At 46.8% G+C, this 22,012-nt stretch overlaps 1 protein-coding gene across 4 annotated transcripts in view; it reads right to left on the reverse strand.

The window, feature by feature from the left end:
- pde4ba (phosphodiesterase 4B, cAMP-specific a) overlaps nucleotides 1-22,012 on the reverse strand; it is a 1,458,049-nt gene that overhangs the window by 236,049 nt on the left and 1,199,988 nt on the right. For 2 of the 4 annotated variants that reach the window (XM_072511113.1, XM_072511115.1), the window contains one exon: nucleotides 8,578-8,667. The exons of the other annotated variants lie outside the window; for them this stretch is intronic. In XM_072511113.1, coding sequence (XP_072367214.1) covers nucleotides 8,578-8,667 — 90 coding nt within the window. The remainder of the gene's footprint in view (nucleotides 1-8,577; nucleotides 8,668-22,012) is intronic. 4 annotated transcript variants of the gene reach the window in all.

A 22,012-nucleotide genomic window follows, 5' to 3' on the forward strand; every position in this document is an offset into this window, starting at 1 on the left:
GCCGTATCCGCAGGTAAAGCCGAGGGCTTTACGCTGCGCAGCTGATAGGCCCCCCAAACTGGACAGAGGATCAGTGCAGGGGCGGCCCCGAGTTTCTGGTCATAAGACCTAACGGATCCTGCGGACACAGCTGCAGGATCGGAGAATCCAACCCTCTGTGTCTCCTGCTTTTGCTCCACATGTTCAATCAACACCCTAAGTTGCTCCACCACCTTAGCCAAGTCCTCTACGGCCTCCTTCCTCTGTTGCTGGACTTTCTGTTGAGAAATTCCATCAGCTGCTCCATAGGCTACTGGGTGGCAGCATTGCCCCCGCCCCCCACCCAGCTCCTACTCTCCACCATCTTAGAACATAGAACATAGATCATTACAGCGCAGTACAGGCCCTTCGGCCCTCAATGTTGCGCTGACCTGTGAAACCACTCTAAAGCCCATCTACACTATTCCCTTATCGTCCATATGTCTATCCAGTGACCATTTGAATGCCCTTCGTGTTGGCGAGTCCACTGCTGTTGCAGGCAGGGCATTCCACGCCCTTACTACTCTCTGAGTAAAGAACCTACCTCTGACATCTGTCCTATATCTATCTCCCCTCAATTTAAAGCTATGTCCCCTCATGCTAGACATCACCATCCGAGGAAAAAGGCTCTCAGTGTCCACCCTATCTAATCCTCTGATCATCTTGTATGCCTCAATTAAGTCACCTCTTAACCTTCTTCTCTCTAACTAAAACAGCCTCAAGTCCCTCAGCCTTTCCTCATAAGATCTTCCCTCCATACCAGGCAACATTCTGGTAAATCTCCTCTGCACCCTTTCCATTGTTTCCACATCTTTCCTATAATGCGGCGACCAGAATTGCACGCAATAGTCCAAATACGGCCGCACCAGAGTTTTGTACAGCTGCAACATGACCTCATGGCTCCAAAACTCAATCCCTCTACCAATAAAAGCTAACACACCGCACGCCTTCTTAACAACCCTCTCAACCTGGGTGGCAACTTTCAGGGATCTATGTACATGGACACCGAGATCTCTCTGCTCATCCACACTGCCAAGAATCTTACCATTAGCCCAGTACTCTGTCTTCCTGTTATTCCTTCCAAAATGAATCACCTCACACTTTTCTGCATTAAGCTCCATTTGCCACCTCTCAGCCCAGCGCTGCAGCTTATCTATGTCCCTCTGTAACTTGTAACATCCTTCCGCACTGTCCACAACTCCACCGACTTTAGTGTCATCTGCAAATTTACTCACCCATCCTTCTACGTCCTCCTCCAGGTCATTTATAAATATGACAAACAACAGTGGCCCCAAAACAGATCCTTGTGGTACACCACTAGTAACTGGACTCCAGTCTGAACATTTCCCATCAACCACAAACCTTTGTCTTCTTCCAGCTAGCCAATTTCTGATCCAAACCGCTAAATCACGCTGAATCCCATGCCTCCGTACTTTCTGCAATAATCTACTGTGGGGAACCCTATCAAATGCTTTACTGAAATCCATATATACCACATCAACTGCTTTACCCTCATCCACCTTTTTGGTCACCTTCTCAAAGAATTCAATAAGGTTTGTGAGGCGCGACCTACCCTTCACAAAACCGTGTTGACTATCTCTAATCAAATTATTCCTTTCCAGATGGTGATACATCCTATCTCTTATAAACCTTTCCAAGATGTTGCCCACAACAGAAGTAAGGCTCATTGGTCTATCGTTACCGGGGTTGTCTCTACTCCCCTTCTTGAACAAGGGGACAACATTTGCTATCCTCCAGTCTTCTGGCACTATTCCTGTAGACAAAGATGACTTGAAAATCAAAGCCAAAGGCTCAGCAATCTCCTCCCTAGCTTCCCAGAGAATCCTACCCAGCCCAGCGGACTTATCTATTTTCACACTTTCCAGAATTGCCAACACCTCCTCCTTATGAACCTCAAGCCGTTCTAGTCTAGTAGCCTGAATCTCAGTATTCTCCTCGACAACATTGTCTTTTTCCTGTGTGAATACTGATGAAAAATATTCATTTAGCACCTCTCCTATCTCCTCGGACTCCATGCACAACTTCCCACTACTGTCCTTGACTGGCCCTACTCTTACCCTAGTCATTCTTTTATTCCTGACATATCCATAGAAAGCTTTAGGGTTATCCTTGTTCCTACCTGCCAAAGACTTCTCATGTCCCCTCCTGGCTCTTCTTAGCTCTCTCTTTAGGTCCTTCCTACCTAACTTGTAACTCTCCAGCGCCCTAACTGAACCTTCATGTCTCATCTTTACATAAGCCTCCTACTTCCTCTTGACAAGTGTTTTGACTGCTTTAGTAAACCACGGTTCCCTTGCTCGACCACTTCCTCCCTGCCTGACAGGTATATACTTATCAAGGACACGCAGTAGCTGTTCCTTGAACAAGCTCCACATTTCCATTGTGCCCATTCCCTGCAGTTTTCCTCTCCATCTGATGCATCTTAAGTCTTGCCTCATCGCATCATAATTGCCTTTCTCCCAGATATAACTCTTGCCCTGCGGTATATACCTATCCCTTTCCATCACTAAAGTAAACGTAATCAAATTGTGGTCACTATCACCAAAGTGCTCATCACCTCCAAATCAAACACCTGTCCTGGTTCATTACCCAGGACCAAATCCAATATGGCCTTGCCTCTCGTTGGCCGATCTACGTACTGTGTCAGGAAACCCTCCTGCACACATTGGACAAAGACGGACCCATCTAAAGTACTCAAACTATAGCTTTTCCAGTCAATATTTGGAAAGTTAAAGTCCCCCATAACAACTACCCTGTTGCTTTCGCTCCTATCCAGAATCATCTTTGCAATCCTTTCCTCTACATCTCTGGAACTTTTCGGAGGCATATAGAAAGCCCCTAACAGGGTGACCTCACCTTTCCTGTTTCTAACCTCAGCCTATACTGCCTCAGTAGACGAGTCCTCATCAAACATCCTTTCTGTCACTGTAATACTGTCCTTGACTACAATGCTACTCCTCCCCCTCTTTTACCACCTTCCCTGAGCTTACTGAAATATCTAAACCCCGGCATCTGCAACAACCATTCCTGTCTTCTCCTGTGTCGCACCACAAATACACTCTTCTTAAGCTTTTTCTCATTCTCTTTGTATTTGTCATCCACTGAGCCATACACCAGTCCCATCAGAGGGGCTTTACCTTCCCTCAGTGCTCATGCACATTCTGCCATCCAACACCACTCAATTGTTGTGAGGAAGGACCAAAAACATCCATCTCGAATGGGAGCCAACAAATGTGCGACCACTTACTCCATGGCCGCCTCCAAGTCGCCTGCATAGCATTAAAAAAGGGATCTTCACTTTCCAGATGAGAATACTCAATGATATTGAGTAGCAATGTGTTTGTTGGCAACAACTGATCTCCATTCTGTCCAGATTGACATCCATCGATGCAAACTTGCCAACAGAAGCCACTGAATAGCAATTTCGAATGGATTATTTTTGTTTAGCAGCTGAGGAATTCTGAGACCAATTATGGAGCACTATTTTTTGTACTGGTTGAAATTAGTTATCTTGCGATATGGAATTGAACATATGGGTTCCCAGGTCTATATAAAGGTCAAGATTCTCCAATCCAAGTTCACCCAACCACCAATGCCAGCGAGAACGGAGAATTTGTCGCAAAGCCAAAACTTAATTGACTGTAGTGGAGCCAGAGAATCCAATCAGTGTGAACGGATGATAATTCCAGCTAAAATCTTTTAAAAATTGCAATTATCTAGAAACTTATCACACTGTCACAGCGTCTCAAAGCACTTCACAAAATGAATTACTTTTTCAGGATGCAATGACTGTTATGACAGAAGCAAATACATCAACTAATGCGCGTCATAAATAATGAGCTGCATGATCAACTAACCTGTTTATTATTGGCTGAGGAACAAATGTCAGCCAAAAAATCGTATTCTTCATTTTCACAGTAACTTCATTGCAGTGTTAATGTAAGCCCACTTGTGACAATAATAAAGATTATTATTATGATCTGTAATGTTCAACTGAACTGGCACATGGTAATATGTTGACATTGCCGTTGATATTTGACAGTTCTGTTCGTGCAGAGTTCTTACAGTACTGTATAACGCTCAGAATAACTACAAATCATAGATGCCTAGGTGAGATTGGTAGCATTTGCACAACACTAGTATGTAATACTTGATTCAGCTCCATATAGTCTGGTGTTTTTAGTCATTGACCTTTGGAGGAGATATAGTTAACCTTTAAGTGGATCATGGAGAGAGTACTTCACATTTAATGTTTCCCTTAAACATTAACATCCCTCTTTTTGACTGCGTGATCTTATCTGTGGTTAGAAGAGATAATAAAGCACTGGCAAATTCTGAAATGAGTTCTAAATGAAACTAAATTGTGGACAACTTATTTAATACTTACAAACTTCAGGTTCCCTCACCTTTAAAAAAAAGTCCTACATAATGTTATGATCCCTGTGTGTTGCAAACCAGGCCTGCAGTTTTCAAATAATAGGAAATATAGTGGTGACACTCGAATCCTTGTGACTCAGTATTGGAACTAATTATGGCATGATTCTCCAATGAGCTTTCTTTGAAGTTACAAAACAATATAAACCCATAATCCATTTTTAAAAACATTTTTATATTTAACCAATATTGAACCAATTAAACAATTGTATTTTTGGTTACTTTTGTCGTGATTAAACTGACGGTGCCATGCAGAGCGAATTTTTCTCTAGTTCTGTCTGCTGTATTAGCATGAAGTACAGTTAGGCAGGAACAAGATCCCTAAAAGAAACAAAGTAAATATTTCACAGTTATACAGCCACCTTTCACAACCTCAGGTATTTACAAATTGTTCACAGCTAATGAAGTGCTTAAAGCAAAGTGTAATGATAATGTAGGAATTAAAAGGTTGGATTTTGTGGTCAGTGATGAAGCAATAGGGTCCGCAGATGATCTCAAAGAAAGCTGTCCACAGAAATCTAGAAATCTCTGTGGTGTGGATTTCCGCTTTCATGGCTTTAGTTTGAACATGGCAACAGGTCAAGGTCAAATCTGTCCAAATGTCCAACACCAAAGATATCATCAAGCTTGAAAAACAGCTGATCACATTTAAATATTCTCACATGCAACAATCCAGGCAGTTACACTGTATTTGTTGCTCATAATGTGGTTGACCGCTTTGCTGAACACCTTTGTTCAATCTGCAAGCATGATGTCGAACTTCCCGTGGCCTGTCATTTAAAATTTCCACCTTGCTCTCATGCTGTCATCTGTGCCTTGACCGTTGGGGCAGCACGGTAACATGGTGGTTAGCACAATTGCTTCACAGCTCCATGGTCCCAGGTTCGATTTCGGCTTGGGTCACTGTCTGTGCGGAGTCTGCACATCCTCCCCGTGTTTGCGTGGGTTTCCTCCGGGTGCTCCGGTTTCCTCCCACAGTCCAAAGATGTGCAGGTTAGGTAGATTGGCCATGATAAATTGCCCTTAGTGTCCAAAATTGCCCTTAGTGTTGGGTGGGGTTACTGGGTTATGGGGATAGGGTGGAGGTGTTGACCTTGGGTAGGGTGCTCTTTCCAAGAGCCGGTGCAGACTCGATGGGCCTCCTTCTGCACTGTAAATTCTATGAAATTCTGCAATGTTCCAGTGAAGCTCAGTGCAAGCTTGAGGAACAGCAGCCCATCCTTCGATTAGGACACTATAACTTTCTGGACTCAACATTGAGTTCAACAATTGAACCTGTAATCTCTGCTCAACCCACCTGTCCCCGCAGCCTATTCCCATTTTGTTCCTTTTCTTTGCACATTTCAGTCTTAATCTTGTTTTGCTCTTTTTTTCTTCCTTTGGACAGCAGTTGTTTAATATTCTGTCATTCACACTTCCTCTGGCCTCATTGTTTTGTCTTTTTACTTATCCCATTAATACTCTCTTTGGCTCTGCCCCATCACAGATCTTTTATTCTTTTTCCCTCCCTCATTTGACTTACTTAGAACAATGACATTTCCAGCTTCCTCCATTTCTGATGAAAGGTCATCAACCTGAAACCTTAACTCCATATTTCCAGCACTGCTGAATTTCCAGTCTCTTCTGTTTTTATTTCAGATTTCCAGCATCTGCAAGTAGGACAGGACTTACCTAGAAGAAAATGACCCATGGAAGAATACGTGCATCTGACATGCACCTGCTGGAAGCCAAATACTGGATCTGTAGAAGTGAAAACACCTCACTTACATAGACAGTTGAAAAGTTATTTTTCAGAGACTGTTGGTTCAGCACACTCAACTGCATTACCTACCTGAATGATTGGTTTAACATATTGTTGCACTTTTGTTCAGAGGCACCCGAATCACAATATATTGTGTTCAGATGCGCAGCATGTAGGAAAACATGTCAGGCGTGATCAGGATGTCATATTGCCTGATTGGCTACAGCTATCAAGATGCCACAAAATCTGCAGGGTTCCCATATTTACCTGATAGACAATACAGAACAATTTTCTCAGAGTTCAAATGAACGGAAAGACAGACGAGGAACTGATCCACCTACCGTAAGGCCTGCTGAAGCTAATAAAGCAGCGGAATGGCAAAGCAGTGATAATAATAGGAAGCTGAGGACAGACATTCAGCAACACTAATTTTTCAGCATTTTGGATGGAGCTATATGACTGAAGGTTTCTTCTGTTCTTTAGACCTCCTTGTAGTAGTGCTGCATTGCTGACCTATGAAGATAACGTTCTGAAGTTGCATCCACACTTCTTGAACTCACTTGATGCAGCATCACCCCACTTCAGGTCACCTGCTCTGGCACTTTTATTCGTTCATGGGATGCGGGTATTACTGGCTGGGCACTATTAATCGCCCATCCCTAATTGCTGTTGAGAAAGTGGCTGTGAGCCATCTCTTGAATTGCTGCAGTCCATGTGTTGTAGGAATGCTCACAGAGCTGTTAGAAAAGGAGTTCCAGGATCTTGACCGAACGACTGAAGGAACGGCAATTTAGTTCCAAGTCAGGATGGTTTGTGTCTCAAGTTGGTAGTTGCTGGAAGGTGCTGTTGATGGAGCCTTGGAGAGTTGCTGCAGTGCATCTTGTATATAGTACACATTGCTGCCACTGTGTATTGGTGGTGGAGGGAACAAATGTTCAAGGTGGCAGATGGGATGCGGATTAGGCAGACTGCTTTGTCCTGGATGGTGCTGAGTTTCTTGATTGTTGTTGGAGCTTAGACGTATGCCTACATGGTGAGATGCCTTTCCCTTCATTTTCAACTAATACTGATTCTTTAGCCTTAGCAAAGCTACTAGTGGGTTATGTTTTCTTCTGATTTCACCAAAGCTTTTCAGATTGTTGTCCCTCTTTTGCGGCTCACATCTTTAATTGCCCACGACTCTTGAAATTTAACTTTAATGCAATTGATCTCCCTCCTCTCTTTAGATCCATTCACATCCGCACCTAATAACAAACTGCCACTCGAAATTTGGCTTCTTCTCCCTGCAAAGCTATCCTATTGAAAAGGCGCCTAAATACAACCCACTGTCAAAAAAATGCAACATTTCAGCATTTATAATGCTAAACAGGGATGATTAACAAATAGTTTTTACTGTAATGATATATATATAGGCACGCCAGTGAAGGGTTAATTGTTACATCTCAGTGTAATTTTAACACCAGAGGGCACCACCAGTTCTCAGTATAAATATCAGACCTCAGGGAATGCTGGGTAGTTAGCAGAGGAGAAAGACTGATAACAGCACGAGGAGTAGTTTAGATTTTAGAGAGTTAACATGAGGATATCATTAGCGATTATTAGATTATTGATTATTGCTAGACAGATTCAATATTACATTGTTATTAGTTATAGCTCAGCAGTGCGTGCGAACTTCATTTAATTAATCGTTATCCAATAAATTTGTTTTGATTCAATCTAATGGTTGGTGGTTTCTTTGTCATCAATTCATCAGACCATTCTGGATCAAAATGCAAAGAACAACGGCATATTACCATCAAAGGTAATATAACATTTACAACCACAATCAAGATAGTGGTGGGGTGGGGGGCAGTTTTAACACCACTAAACAGATGGATTGAGGTTCGGTGGGATGTTAAAATGTTAGAAATCTGAATGTAACGCCCAACACACCCACTTCCGGGTTTTAATAGAGGTGAAACGGCGAACAGATCACAAACCTGTCTTTGAGACGATGAGTTGGCAATTTAAATATCACAATGAGACTATGTGCCTCATATTTAACCACCATTTAAAATTTAATCCTGACTGGCGGAGTTTTCCAGTCCTTGAGAATCCTGGTAACTTGAGGAAAGCACTGATGAATGCAGAATGCAAGTGTCTGACCTCTTACCTGCTGGATCCAGCATATATGTTTCAATCACCCCACCCATGTTCAGATAGATCCTCAACCCCCAAACAATCCAATCTCACCCCCTTACCCAGTCTCTACACCCCAGCTTACACGATATTGCCGAGCGCCATACCCTGACCACCCCTTGCTTAGGCTGTCCTGATGTTCCCCAGATCTGGACACCAATCTTTCTCCCCCACTACCAACTCACCTCCAGCCTCCTCAATCTTCCCCGGCTCCTCTCCACTCCCCGACTGCAGCCTTGTGCCGAAGGTCAATCTGGCTGACTGCGCCTGAGAAACTGAGGAAAAATGCTAATCAGGTCCTGCTGTTAAATTCTTGACCCCCCAAACCAGCCCCCAGCTTGCTGCCCAAGTCTGAGTTAATATATCCAGCTCAGTATGCAGGCTTTTAGAGTAATGAGTTTTGACAGGAAATGCAGCTTTGGTAATTGAAAACCAGTTAACAATTTTGACAATTGGATGAGCTGAATAATTCAAAAATATTGTGATTCTGGCCAGATTCAACAAGCCCGAGAGGTTTTTACCCACATGATCTAACAATCACAAGAAGAAACAATAGCTTTTTATTGCATTGAATACAAGCAGTTACAATCTTATATTTGGGTGTAATGCAGAGCTGAAGGTGGACCACATGTTACATAGTGCTTGCAGACGTCTACAATGGGTTTGACAACTTTTAAAACTTATTTCACAGGAAGTGGGCATCGCTGGTTAGGCCAGCATTTGTTATCCATCCCTAACTGCTCTTCAGAAGGTGATGGTGAGCCATCTTCTTGAACTACTCACTCCAGTCCATCTGTGTGGGTAGTCCAGAGTGCTGTTCGGGAGTTCTGGGATTTTGATCCAGCAGTAGTGAAGGAATGGTGATACAGTTCCATTCAGGATAGTATGGCTTGGAGGGGAACTTACAGTTTGTGGCATTCCTTGTCCTTCTAGGTTTGGAAGGTGCTGTTGAAGGAACCTTGGTGAGTCGTTGCAATGCATCTTGTAGATCGTGCACACTGCTGCGACTGTGCGTTGGTGGTGGAAGGAGTGAATGTTGAAGGTGGTGGATGAGGTGCTTATCAAGCAAGTTATTTGCCTCAAAATTCCCAGCCTCTGACCTGCTATTGTAGCCACAGTATTTATAAAGCGGGTCCAGTTCAGGTTCTGGTCAATGTTAACTCCTCAGGATGTTCAATGGGGGACTCAGCAATGGTAATGCCATATTAATCTCACTCAATGGCAGGACACAATGGCAAACTGAGATTTTTCCTGGTAGGGGACACAGATCAAATGAAAATTGGATGAACAGGGATTGAAGATGTGCTGAATATAGGATTCCATACTGCATAGTCCTTGTAAGTGTTTAGAAGGCTCGTATTCATCAATGTTCTCAATCACCCTTTGTGGTGTTTCAATGGGGAAAGTGGGTGGGGGGAATCATGGTGAGCATTTAGTGTAGTTTGGCAGTAGGGGGTGCTCAGCTTTTCTAACAAATCTCAGAGACCTGTTTCCTTCACAAGAACACCATTAGATCCATAGGCTGCTAGAAGCAAGAGAAATGTTTAACATACACTTTATGAATTCTGCAGAGCCCAGTCACATAGCACAATTAATAAACTCAGCTGTCGATGAAATAAAGAGAATTTATATGTAACTTCTGGATCTTTTCAAACAAAACAAAAGCTCATTAATAAATCTAATTATGAAGAGCATGGGTTGAGAGAAGTTTGACACACTATCTGCACCACATCTAAAAGTACTTACAAGACAATTATTTAACCAACAAGAAGATTGCTCCATATGAGTACTGTTTCAGTTTTATAGCATTCTTCACAACCATATCATTGAACTGTCCAGTTTTGATCAGGGCACCCTGACATTAAACAGCATCACTGAGGAAAGCAGTGCATAAGACTATCAAAGTGGCAAAATCAGTCGATTTACTAGTTCAGCAGAAATCTGTGCTCTTCCCAAAGCAGTCATAATTACAAGCTTCAGGCAAATTGCTGACGGTCAAGTACTGGAATTGAGTGTTCTTAAACACAAATATGCTAAAGTCCTCAGTAATTTTAACTTTTTCAATTCTGTTTCTTTGACAACTACGTTTAATGTGATAGGAATAATTTGAATTTCTGTAATCAGAAACAGAGTGCAAAATGCAGAACATTTTCTGGTTCCGTATACTTTAACACTGCCTGTTGACCGTGCCAATTCAGGGACCTATTGTTTAATGCACTGAGTAACAAATGTGTTCATAGAAGTGGCACTACACAGGCTTTTGTTGATTCCCTGTGGGCAAAGAGTGTCACATAGGTTGCTACCTGCGTGGTGTTTCTCATTAATATCACTGAAGAATGCCATGCAAGGTGATGCATGTCCCAGGGGAACGACAGTCTATGTAACAGCGCACAACACAAATTAATTTATTTCCCAATATCTTTAAGGGAAATATTTCACCAGTCTGAAAATTTCAATTCAAATGATATCAAAATGCTTCCCCATCCTTGTAATATAATCACATTGTAATAATGGAAACATCTTCTGCAGCAGGAATGCTCCCAATTCCTAATATGGAAGTTGGCAAAAATTATTTTCTGGAATAAAATGTTTCAGAAACTAAGAATGCCCTGGAAAGACATTGAAATTAAGACAGTTCAGCTGTTCTAATGCGCTTTTACCAACTTAATCGAACTTTTCAATCCTGCTTTCTCCCAAAAGTCAGGTCACATTCCATTTTATTCCACTTGATCTCTGCAAACTTCAATTTGTATGTTTATGCATTTATTAAAAATAACATTAATTTTATATTTCTAGTACACTTTTGTGCTCGGCTGTATGAAGTTCCACGTCTGTTCAGGAATTATGGGAGCGATTTAACCAAATGTGTGGTAGCAAGTGGGAACTACCTCGAGTTTCCCGACGCTCAGCCTGGCGAGGCTGTAACCGCGATAAAATGGTAATTGGTCCACTTAACGAGGCTGCACAGGATTTATGCCGCAAACCATGATTCGCCCTGGGCCGTGCTCACCAGCCTCCTGTTAACAAGTGACAGCAGCACTTAAAATGCATGTGCACAGCCAACCCCACTCAGCTCGCAGCCATGCCTCCGTGGAGACCAGCCCCACACTTTGGTGACACCGACCTGGGACAACTGTGAGACGCAGTGGAGGCCAGACGGGATACCCTGTTCCCCCAGGGGTCCAGGAGGTCTAGCCACTGGACAACCACCGCCACCTGGGAGGAAGTGGCAGCGACCGTCAGCTTGAGGAGCATGACCAGGAGGGCCGCACCAAGTGTCGCAAGATGGTCAACAATCTCCATCAGGCTGCACTGGACACCCGACCCACCCGCCCAAAACTCCCCACCCACACCCTCAAACCCCCCTCCCCCAACCTCCAAGCCCCTCCCCCTATGATGAATGACGCATGCGGCTAACGAGGCTTCCTCTATGTACCGTCAGGAGAAGTCTACAACCAACGGGAGAGGGCCCAGATGAGCTGTGGGGTGCGGACATCAGAGTCTTCACCCGCTATGAGGAGTGGACCATGGAGGTCGCAGGGGTGCCTGAGGACCCAGCATTGACCACTGCGGAGGTTGCCATACGGCGCAGCGATGAGGATCCACAGGCCCCCAAAGATGGCCTGTCACACATTAATGCCAGACAGACTGACCCATTTCTCCCACTGACCACATGTCCATTTTTCCACAGGACCTGGAGCTAACTGCACTGGCATCCAGGATGGTCCCCGACTCCCATGAGAAAACCTCGGAGAAGAGCTCCGATGATGCTGCGATAATAGTCGTGGCACAGGTGTCATCCCCATCCTCCACCAGCGCAGAGACACACACCTCAGTGGGCAATGGTGGTGGACAGCTTCTGGGGCACATTCTGGTGAGCACCACACACCTGCTGATGCACATAAGGTGGAGGCAGTAACGCCCAGGCGAGATAGCAGTCAGAGGTCTTCTAGATCCCAGGACCCAGCTGGGTCCCAGATAGATGCTGAGCCTCTGGAACAGGTTTACCCGGACCTAATGCTGACAATAGGATGCGGCCGTGAGATTCAATGGGGGACATCATCGATCCTCCAGCAGGTCCATAGCCGATTGGAGGAGTCCTACAGGCTACGGGCACAGGAGATAGCATCAGCAATGCATGGCACCAAGACCAACAGAGCTAGGGTGGCAACCTCAGTGGACAGCCTGTAGCGCAACATCAGTATCATGAGTAGAGGTGTCCATGGCATGGCTCAGTCAGTGACGGCCATGGCAGAGCGCTTCAACAGCATGTCCCAGTCGCATGGGGGCCTCACCCACACCAGGTGGACCTTGAAGAGGAACTGCGGAGCATGTACCAGTCTCAGGTAGGCATAGCTGAGGTGCTGCAGAGCTTTCACGGTCGCTGGGGGCCATGTCTCAGTCACTGAGGGGCATCACCGAGGGCATCGGCACCATGCTGCGGACATTGGGGAGCCACCGGGGCTGACAGAGCCAGATGATGCAGGGGCAGCCACGGTTTGATCCAGCTGCCCCTCTGTCCCGAGGTGCTATGAGCACCAACCGGGACGAGGGGCCATTAGGTGTCAACCCGGAGTAATGATGGCGGCTGCCAGCTCCTCCGAGTTCCACCCCCCGTGACAATGGTGCTTCCCGCAGCCAGCACCCAGTACAGTTCGGCATGGCGGGGCATGTGCCACCGGCAAGTGCGCCGGGTCCTTCCCCAGAGCCCCTCGAGGACGCCGGCCAGGGGCTTAAGTGTAGCAGGGTGTAAGGGGAGTGCGGGGGGAAGGTAGGGGGGTCTGGGAGGGGTGGGGTGAGTCAGGCGAGTGGAGCAGTTGGGGACACTTTTGTCCACCATTAAAGTCTGTTGGCCTCGATCAATATGACGCTTGGATTTGTTTGGATTTGTTTATTGTCACGTGTACCGAGGTACAGTGAAAAGTATTTTTCTGCGAGCAGCTCAACAGATCATTAAGTACATGGGAAGAAAAGGGAATAAAAGAAAATGCATAATAGGGCAACACAAGGTATACAATGTAACTACATAAGCACCGGCATCGGATGAAGCATACAGGGTATAGTGTTAATGAGGTCAGTCCATAAGAGGGTCATTTAGGAGTCTGGTAACAGCGGGGAAGAAGCTGTTTTTGAGTCTGTTTGTGCGTGTTCTCAGACTTCTGTATCTCCTGCCCGATGGAAGAAGTTGGAAGAGTGAGTAAGCTGGGTGGGAGGGGTCTTTGATTATGCTGCCCGCTTCCCCCAGGCAGCGGGAGGTGTAGATGGAGTCAATGGATGGGAGGCTGTTATCGACCAGGGTTTAGAGAACCCCAAAGTGTATCATGGAGTTCACCTGACCCACAACTTTTAATAGATTGTGGTATGGGGAGCACACGGCCCACTCTACAGGTGTGGTATAGCAGAAATGGAAAAGTATTTTTTAAAGCAAAACAATGTTTATTCTATGAACTCAAGTTAACCTTTTTAAAACATACAGTGAACATCTTAGCAACCATCAATTCAAATACAACCCCCAAAGAATACCACACTAAGTAATCCTTAATAACTTCCCAAACAACACCCAGAAGACAAAAGAAACACCTTTTAACAAAAGCACATTAGGTTGACATTCACTACTGAGAATATTTATAATTCTGAATTCACCAAATGATAAGCGATAGTCTTTTCATGGCAGAGAGATCAACAGTACACCTGCTCTGTCTGGCTTCAGCTCCAACACTGAAAACGAAACTAAAACACACCCTGCAGCAAACAGACTAAAACAAAATTTAAAAGCTGACAGACAGCCCAGCTCCACCCACTCTCTGACATCTTTGCAGTAGTAAACACCCATTTCTTAAAGGTACTCTCACTACAGATATTTATATACACACCAAGTTATAAACACCCATTTCTTAAAGGTACTCCACATGACAAGGCAGGTTCGTGTAATGGACCGGGCGGTGTTCACGACTCTCTGAAGTTTCTTGCGGTCCTGGGCAGCTTCTGGCACTTTGTTCAGCAATGCGGGCCAATCATCAGTCCATGCTCCATCCTCTCAGTCATGGGGGTCCTCGGCTGCCGTGCCCCCCACTCCTGCACACCACAGGCAGGTGATGGGTTTGAGCAAGCACACAGTTGACAGGCAGAGGTCAAACTATAGCATTGAACAAGGAACTCCAGTGCTCAGTTCTCTGAGGGTTGTAATCACTCTTGCCCTCGGCCGTGACCAGCTGACAGTGCCAACACAGCTCCATTATCCTAGAGTGACGTTACGCATACCCTGGGAGGCTGGCAATGGGGTGGGTGGGGAGGCGTGCCAATGCGGGCAATCATTTGGGGTTGTACTGCAGTGCACCAACAGAGCGGTCGAGGCACCTTGAGTAGTTCGATGCACCTCACAATGACAGCATGGAAGGCCTCATGGGCCTCGTTGTATCGGAGCCTCCTGCGGCACACATTGTCCATCATCTGTTCGAAAGACCAGCAACGCCTGTACACCTTGGGCCGACGCAAGCCTGGGCCCCTTCCTGACCTGATGGGCGGCTGGGTCCTCAGGGTGTGGGGCAGCTCCCTGCACAAGGGCCATCGCCACAAGCCTCTTGCCAGCACTGCTGCTGCCGCTTTCTCTGGCATCTGGCCACCTTGCCTGCCAGCAGCACCACAAGGGCAACTTTCTTGGGGTCCAAGATATCGTCCATCTCGTGTAATATCTATAAGGGATTGGGAGAGGGTGTAAGTCTGACAGCCAGTGGTGTCCCCCCACCCCAGCGCCCTCCATTCCCGCATTGCTCCCACCCCAACCCACCCTGCCCATGCACCCCCCGGCATCAATGTGGACCATTGTTCAATGGACCCCAGATCCTGTACTCCAGATACATGCACGTAATGTTACCTAGACTGGGCGCAGGTTCCCTCATTGGTGCACACGCCCACCTTTGAAATTGGAAAAATCCCCGGTGCTGGGGCCCACCCCGTGGTTGTTTGGATGTTGGTCGTTGTGTCTTAGCTGTTGTCCCTGCAGTGTCGAGGCATCACGGTCTGATTGGGATGCTAGTCAATGACTCCCACATGCCATATGGTGTGCCTACCCACGGGAATCCACATGAAGTGCTTACTTAACTACAATTGCTAACTCCCCTATTGTAATAACCTTCAGCTGCATGGCCAGAGGCCTCCGCAGTCAGTGGGAGTTATGGTGGTTGGTGAGGAAGATGGGCAGGTTCTGGGTGTCATGATATGTGGACACGCACACAATGATATACAGACAAGCAGCTAATGGACACAGAGAACGTGGACCATTGTTCAATGGACCCCAGATCCTGTACTCCAGATACATGCACGTAATGTTACCTAGACTGGGCGCAGGTTCCCTCATTGGTGCACACGCCCACCTTTGAAATTGGAAAAATCCCCGGTGCTGGGGCCCACCCCGTGGTTGTTTGGATGTTGGTCGTTGTGTCTTAGCTGTTGTCCCTGCAGTGTCGAGGCATCACGGTCTGATTGGGATGCTAGTCAATGACTCCCACATGCCATATGGTGTGCCTACCCACGGGAATCCACATGAAGTGCTTACTTAACTACAATTGCTAACTCCCCTATTGTAATAACCTTCAGCTGCATGGCCAGAGGCCTCCGCAGTCAGTGGGAGTTATGGTGGTTGGTGAGGAAGATGGGCAGGTTCTGGGTGTCATGATATGTGGACACGCACACAATGATATACAGACAAGCAGCTAATGGACACAGAGAACAGGACATGACCAATAAGCAGGCAGGACACTCAGGGGTGGGATCTGACCATAAAAGACACGAGGCACTCACACTCCACCTCATTCTACTGATGAACATCTAGAGAGTCAGTCAAGGGTGTTGTTACAATCTCACCCCCCCACCACGTGGCTAAGGGCTAGTCTGGTTCAGTCAGACAGAGTAACCACACTTAAGTTAGCAGAGAGTCGAACTCACAGAGAACTGTGCTAACTATGCTATTAGTTCAATAAACCTGATTGAACTAACTTCAAGGTCTGGAGTATATTTTTGATCTATGCTGCATCCAGTTGCAGCCAGTGTTATACCACTGCACCCAACACGACATGATACCAGGAGACTAGTATTTTAAGGTGGCTTACCTCAGTCCGTTCCGTGACGACGAGCAAATGTATCCCGGCACCATGGAGAAGATTCAGGCTCCTCACCAACTCAGGAACTCTGACAATCTCAGTGCCAACTGGCGGATATTCAAGCATAAGTTTCTGCTGTACCTCGAAGCTTCAGACCTCGAGGGTGCGTCTGATGCAAGAAAGATTGCGCTTCTCCTCTCGCCAGCGGGTGATAAAGCCGTCAAACTCTTCAACACGTTTAACTTCACCGAAGGCCAGGACAAGACAAAGTTTCAGACCATCCTGGACAAGTTCGATAGTCACTGTGAAGTGGACACCAATGAAATCTTCGAGCGCTACGTATTCAAACAACGTCTTCAAGGTAGAGATGAATCTTTCAGTGCCTTCTTAACTAGGCTCCGCCTGCTAGCGCTGTCCTGCAACTTTGGTGAGATTGCTGACTCCATGATTAGAGACCAAATCATGTTTGGAGTTCAGTCTGATCCTCTGAGAGAGCAGCTCTTAAAAATCAAGCATATGACCCTGCCAGTTGCGATTGAAACATGTACAGTGCATGAGCACGCAAAAGAAATCGGTATTCCCAATACAAATCGGCTGAAAATCAGAAACTTGCCTCCCACGAGGCAGAGACTGTGCAGGCCATCTCCAGGATGCAGCACCTCAGCATTGAAGACAGCGGCCATCTCGCGCTTTCTCCGGAGCCCCACGCATGCGCGATGCGAACGGGATAACGAAGCGGTCGACACCCACACTGCGCAGGTGCAGAAGTCTGCCGACCTCACTGCACATGTGCGACGACGTACAGCGCGTCATGACGCCGACGTCATGACGTGCCCGAACTGTGGCAATGCCTTCTTAAAGGGACACTGCCCTGCAAGAGGCAGGCGATGTTTAAACTGCGGGAAGCCTGGACACTATGCGACCTTGTGCAGGTCTGCACCACTGGTCAGAGGGCAGCGCTCCCAATTCCGACGATGGCGCGTCCAGAATGTGCAACGACGATTACAGGATTCTGATTCTGGCAGTACAAAAGATCCAGAGGACGAGTGCCTGGAGTCCGCCTAACAAGTGGGCATCATTACTACACGTGAACATGCCAAACCGAACTCATCTCGCATTTAGTCCATCCTCGCTGTGAATTCGGAGGACAAATGGCGTGCGGTGATGCAGGTCAATCGCTGCTCCATCCAGTTCAAGCTGGACACAGGTGCTTCTGCCAACCTCCTCTCACAGGCAGACTTCAAACGCATCAAGAAGCCCCACAAGGTCCTTCCAGCAGCCTGCCAGCTCCTGGACTATAAGGGTAATGCCATCACGGCACTGGGATCCTGCCATCTACTCGTCTCCAACCGGAACACCCATGCACGGCTAAGGTTTGAAATTGTCAAGCCGGACAAGGCATCCCTACTGGGCGTGCATGCCTGCAAAAAGCTAAACCTGGTGCAGTGGGTTTATTCAACGACATCCTCCAACATGGATCATCAAGCTGGCATTGATGATATCCTCGCTCAGAATCCAGATGTGTTTGACGGGATGGGCACTTTGCCATATCGGTACAAGATCCTACTGCGATCTGATGCCAATCCAGTGGTCCATGCACCATGCCGGGTCCCGGCTCCGCTGAAGGAGCGCCTGAAGGAACAGCTCAAGGAGCTGCAGCAGCAGGGGATCATTTCCAGGGTAACCGAAACGACTGACTGGGTCAGCTCGATGGTGGTGGTTAGAAAACCCTCTGGAGACCTGCGCATCTGCATTGATCCCAAGGATCTCAACCAGAATATAATGCGTGAACACTACCCCATCCCGAAGCGGAAGGAACTCACCAGTGAGATGGCACATGCAAGGTTTTTCACGAAGTTAGATGCGTCACATGGATTCTGGCAAATCATAGAATCATAGAATTTACAGTGCAGTAGGAGGCCATTTGGCTGGATGAGTCCAGCAGAAGGCTCTGCACCTTCAACACACCGTTTGGCAGGTACTGCTATAACCGTATGCCGTTCGTCATCGTCTCGGCATCGGAGATATTTCATCGCATCATGGAGCAGATGATGGAGGGCATCAAAGGGGTTCTTGTGTACGTGGACAACGTCACCATTTGGTCCACGACCCCTGAGGACCATGTTTCCCGTCTCCAGCAGGTATTCCGCCGTGTCCACGCCAATGGCTGGAAGCTGAACAGGGCCAAATGTTGCTTTGGCATGTCGACACTCCAGTTCATAGGAGACCAGATCTCTCAGCAGGACGTGTGCCCCGACACGGACGAGGTCAAGGCTATCGCAGCCATGAAGCTCCCGGAAGACAAGAAGGCGGTATTGCGTTTCCTGGGCATGGTCAATATTCTGGGCAAGTTCATCCCAAACATGGCCTCACACACCACGGCCCTACGAAACCTAGTGAAGAAGTCCACTACCTTCGAGTGGAAGGCGGCCCATCAGGCAGAGTGGTTGGAGCTGATAGCCAAGCTCATCACTGCACCCGTATTGGCATTTTTCGATCCAGACAGGGAAACTAAAATCTTGACAGATACGAGCCAGGGGCCAGAATGGCATCGGTGTGGTCATGCTGCAATGCGATGACACCTCATCCTGGGCACCGGTTGCCTACGCATCAAGGGCAATGACGCCCACCGAACAAATGTATGCACAAATCGAGAAGGAATGCCTGGGCCTTCTCACTGGCATTCTCAAGTTTCACGACTATATCTACGGCCTGTGGACATTCACAGTCGAGACGGATCATAGGCCCCTGGTCTGCATTATCCACAAGGACCTTAACGACACGACGCCTCGGTTGCAGCGCATCCTCCTCAAACTCAGAAGGTACAACTTTGACCTGGTCTACACGCCTGGCAAGGAGCTCATCATTGCCGATACACTGTCCCGCTCCATCGCCGTGCCTAGTGAACCACTGAACGTCATCCGGCAAATTGAGTCGCAGGTTGAGTCACAGGTGCAGCTGTGTGCTAGCACCCTCCCGGCATCTGATGAGAAGGTGATTCATATCCGTGAGGAGACAGCCAAAGACCCCCTCTTGCAGCGTGTTATGCAACACCTCGCCAATTGCTGGCAAAAAGGGCAGTGCCCTCAATTTTTCAATGTAAAGGACAACCTGACGGTGGTTGATGGCATCCTCCTTAAACTGGACCGGTTGTAATTCCACACAGCCTCCAGAGCTTGGTGCTCCGACAAATCCATGAGGGCCACCTAGGTGTGGAAAAGTGCAGACACAGAGGCAGGCAGGCTATCTACTGGCCTGGGATCAGCCAGAACATCGCGAACATGGTCCTTAACTGTGTGACCTGTCAACGCTTCCAGACAGTGCAGAGTAAGGAGACACTTCAGCAGCATGAAATCGAAACCTCTCCGTGGTCCAATGTTGGCATCGACCTCTTTCATGCAAATGGTCATGATTACGTGTTAATCATTGATTATTTTTCCAATTACCCTGAAGTCGTGAAGCTCTCAGACCTCACATCTTGGACCGTCATCAAGTCTTGTAAGGAGATGTTCTCCAGGCATGGTAACCCACTCACTGTCATGTGTGACAATGGCCCGTGTTTCAGCAGCCATGAATGGTCTCTGTTTGCCCAGTCATATCAGTTCAAACACGTCACTTCCAGCTCACACTATCCGCAGTCAAACGGAAAAGTTGAGAAAGGGGTGCACATAGTGAAGCAGCTCATCTGCAAGGCAGCGGATTCTGCATCTGACAGTCACCTTGCGCTGCTTGCGTACAGGGCGGCCCCACTGTCCACTGGCATGTTGCTGGCTCAACTCCTGATGAACAGGGACCTGCGAACGACACTTCCAGCCATACACTTGCCTGACCTGGATCTCCTCCCGGTGCTGCAGAAGGTGCAGCAACTCAGAGACCAGCAAAAACAGCAAAAAATTTAAAAAAAAATGCTCATGCCACCAATTTGCCCGTGTTATCCCGTCCGACACTGTTCGGGTCAAGATCCCTGATGGTGGCTGGTCAGCTCCAGCTGGTGTTGTTAGACAACTGCCCCCCGCTCGTATGTTGCGCGTCTGACTGATGGTTCTGTTGTGCGACGAAACAGACGGGCACTGCACAAAGTCGCCTGCCCGCAACCACATTCTTCTCCGTTTCCTTCTGTTGTTTTGCCAACTCCTGATACCTCGACTCACGAGGCCACCAGTCAGTCTTCAATCCCGCCCATCAAGGCGCTGTCGTCCCCACCACCACCTCTTCGGCAGTCGACCAGGATCAGATGCAAGCCACAGAGACTGGACTTATGAACATTTGTTCTGTTTGCTATGTTCTGTGTTCTCGCATTAGACAGCTGTTTTCACATGTACATATGTTCACATCCACTGCATGTATCTATGTTAATATTGGCCTATTCTTGCAAATACGTTCACATATGTCATCCGAACATAAAAAAAAGGGGAGATGTCATGATATGCAGACAAACAAGTAATGATATACAGACAAGCAGCTAATGGACACAGAGAACAGGACATGACCAATAAGCAGGCAGAGCACTCAGGGATGGGATCCGACTATAAAAGACACGAGGCACTCACACTCCGCCTCTTTCCACTGATGAACATCTAGAGAGTCAGTCAAGGGTGTTGTTACGATCTCACACCTCCACCACATGGCTAAGAGCTAGTCTGGTTCAGTCAGACAGAGTAACCACACTTAAGTTAGCAGAGAGTCGAACTCACAGAGAACTATAACTGTGCTATTAGTTCAATAAACCTGATTGAACTAACTTCAAGGTCTGGAGTATCTTTTTGATCTATGCTGCATCCAGTTGCAGCCAGTGTTATACCAGTGTACCTAACACGACACTGGGGCTGCCCCTGACCAGCTGACAGTGATATCTACTGATATACCGTAGAAAGCTTTCTTTTGCGATCAGATTAAGATGGTTAGGGAGAAGCATTCACTTACAGCCTGTGGCTCTCTATTAATGTTGGCACTGGATGGTGAAGGAAACATTGGACGCAATTTAATGGCCGTGTTATGCATAAGTGAGAGCACGATAAGGCCGTTAAAATTATATGAAATGAAATTTGTACATCCCAAATTATATGGTCTTTCTGAAAAAAGCTGATCAGGTAATTGCCAATTTATGGGCCACATTGTCCTGTATAAATACTTCCATTAGAACAAGATTTTGTGAGACAGACATTCAACTCATCAGCCTGGGTTCGATTCAAACCCAGGTCCCACTGTGAAATAACACTTATGTTAAGCTCTTGGACCACCCAGTTTCTAGCTAGTTTTTTTTCTATTGGACAATAATATTTGCAGTTTCTGTACTGTGTGCTATGTTGCCAGTGCATTGGATTTCTTCATCCAACTGCAATTTCTAAATTCCCTTTGTTCTTACTGTTGCACTGTTTTTGTAGTTTCATTAACAAATCACATTTCAGGCGACCTAGACCTGCTCTAACTTCCTAAAGACTGACAAAACAGGAAAAATCTGCTAACGTTGACTCAGACAGGCAGACACAGAGGACAAAACACAGGATATGAAGGGAAATGT

This window comes from Scyliorhinus torazame, chromosome 7 (genome assembly GCF_047496885.1).
Source record: "Scyliorhinus torazame isolate Kashiwa2021f chromosome 7, sScyTor2.1, whole genome shotgun sequence".
Classification (NCBI taxonomy): Eukaryota; Metazoa; Chordata; class Chondrichthyes; order Carcharhiniformes; family Scyliorhinidae; genus Scyliorhinus; species Scyliorhinus torazame.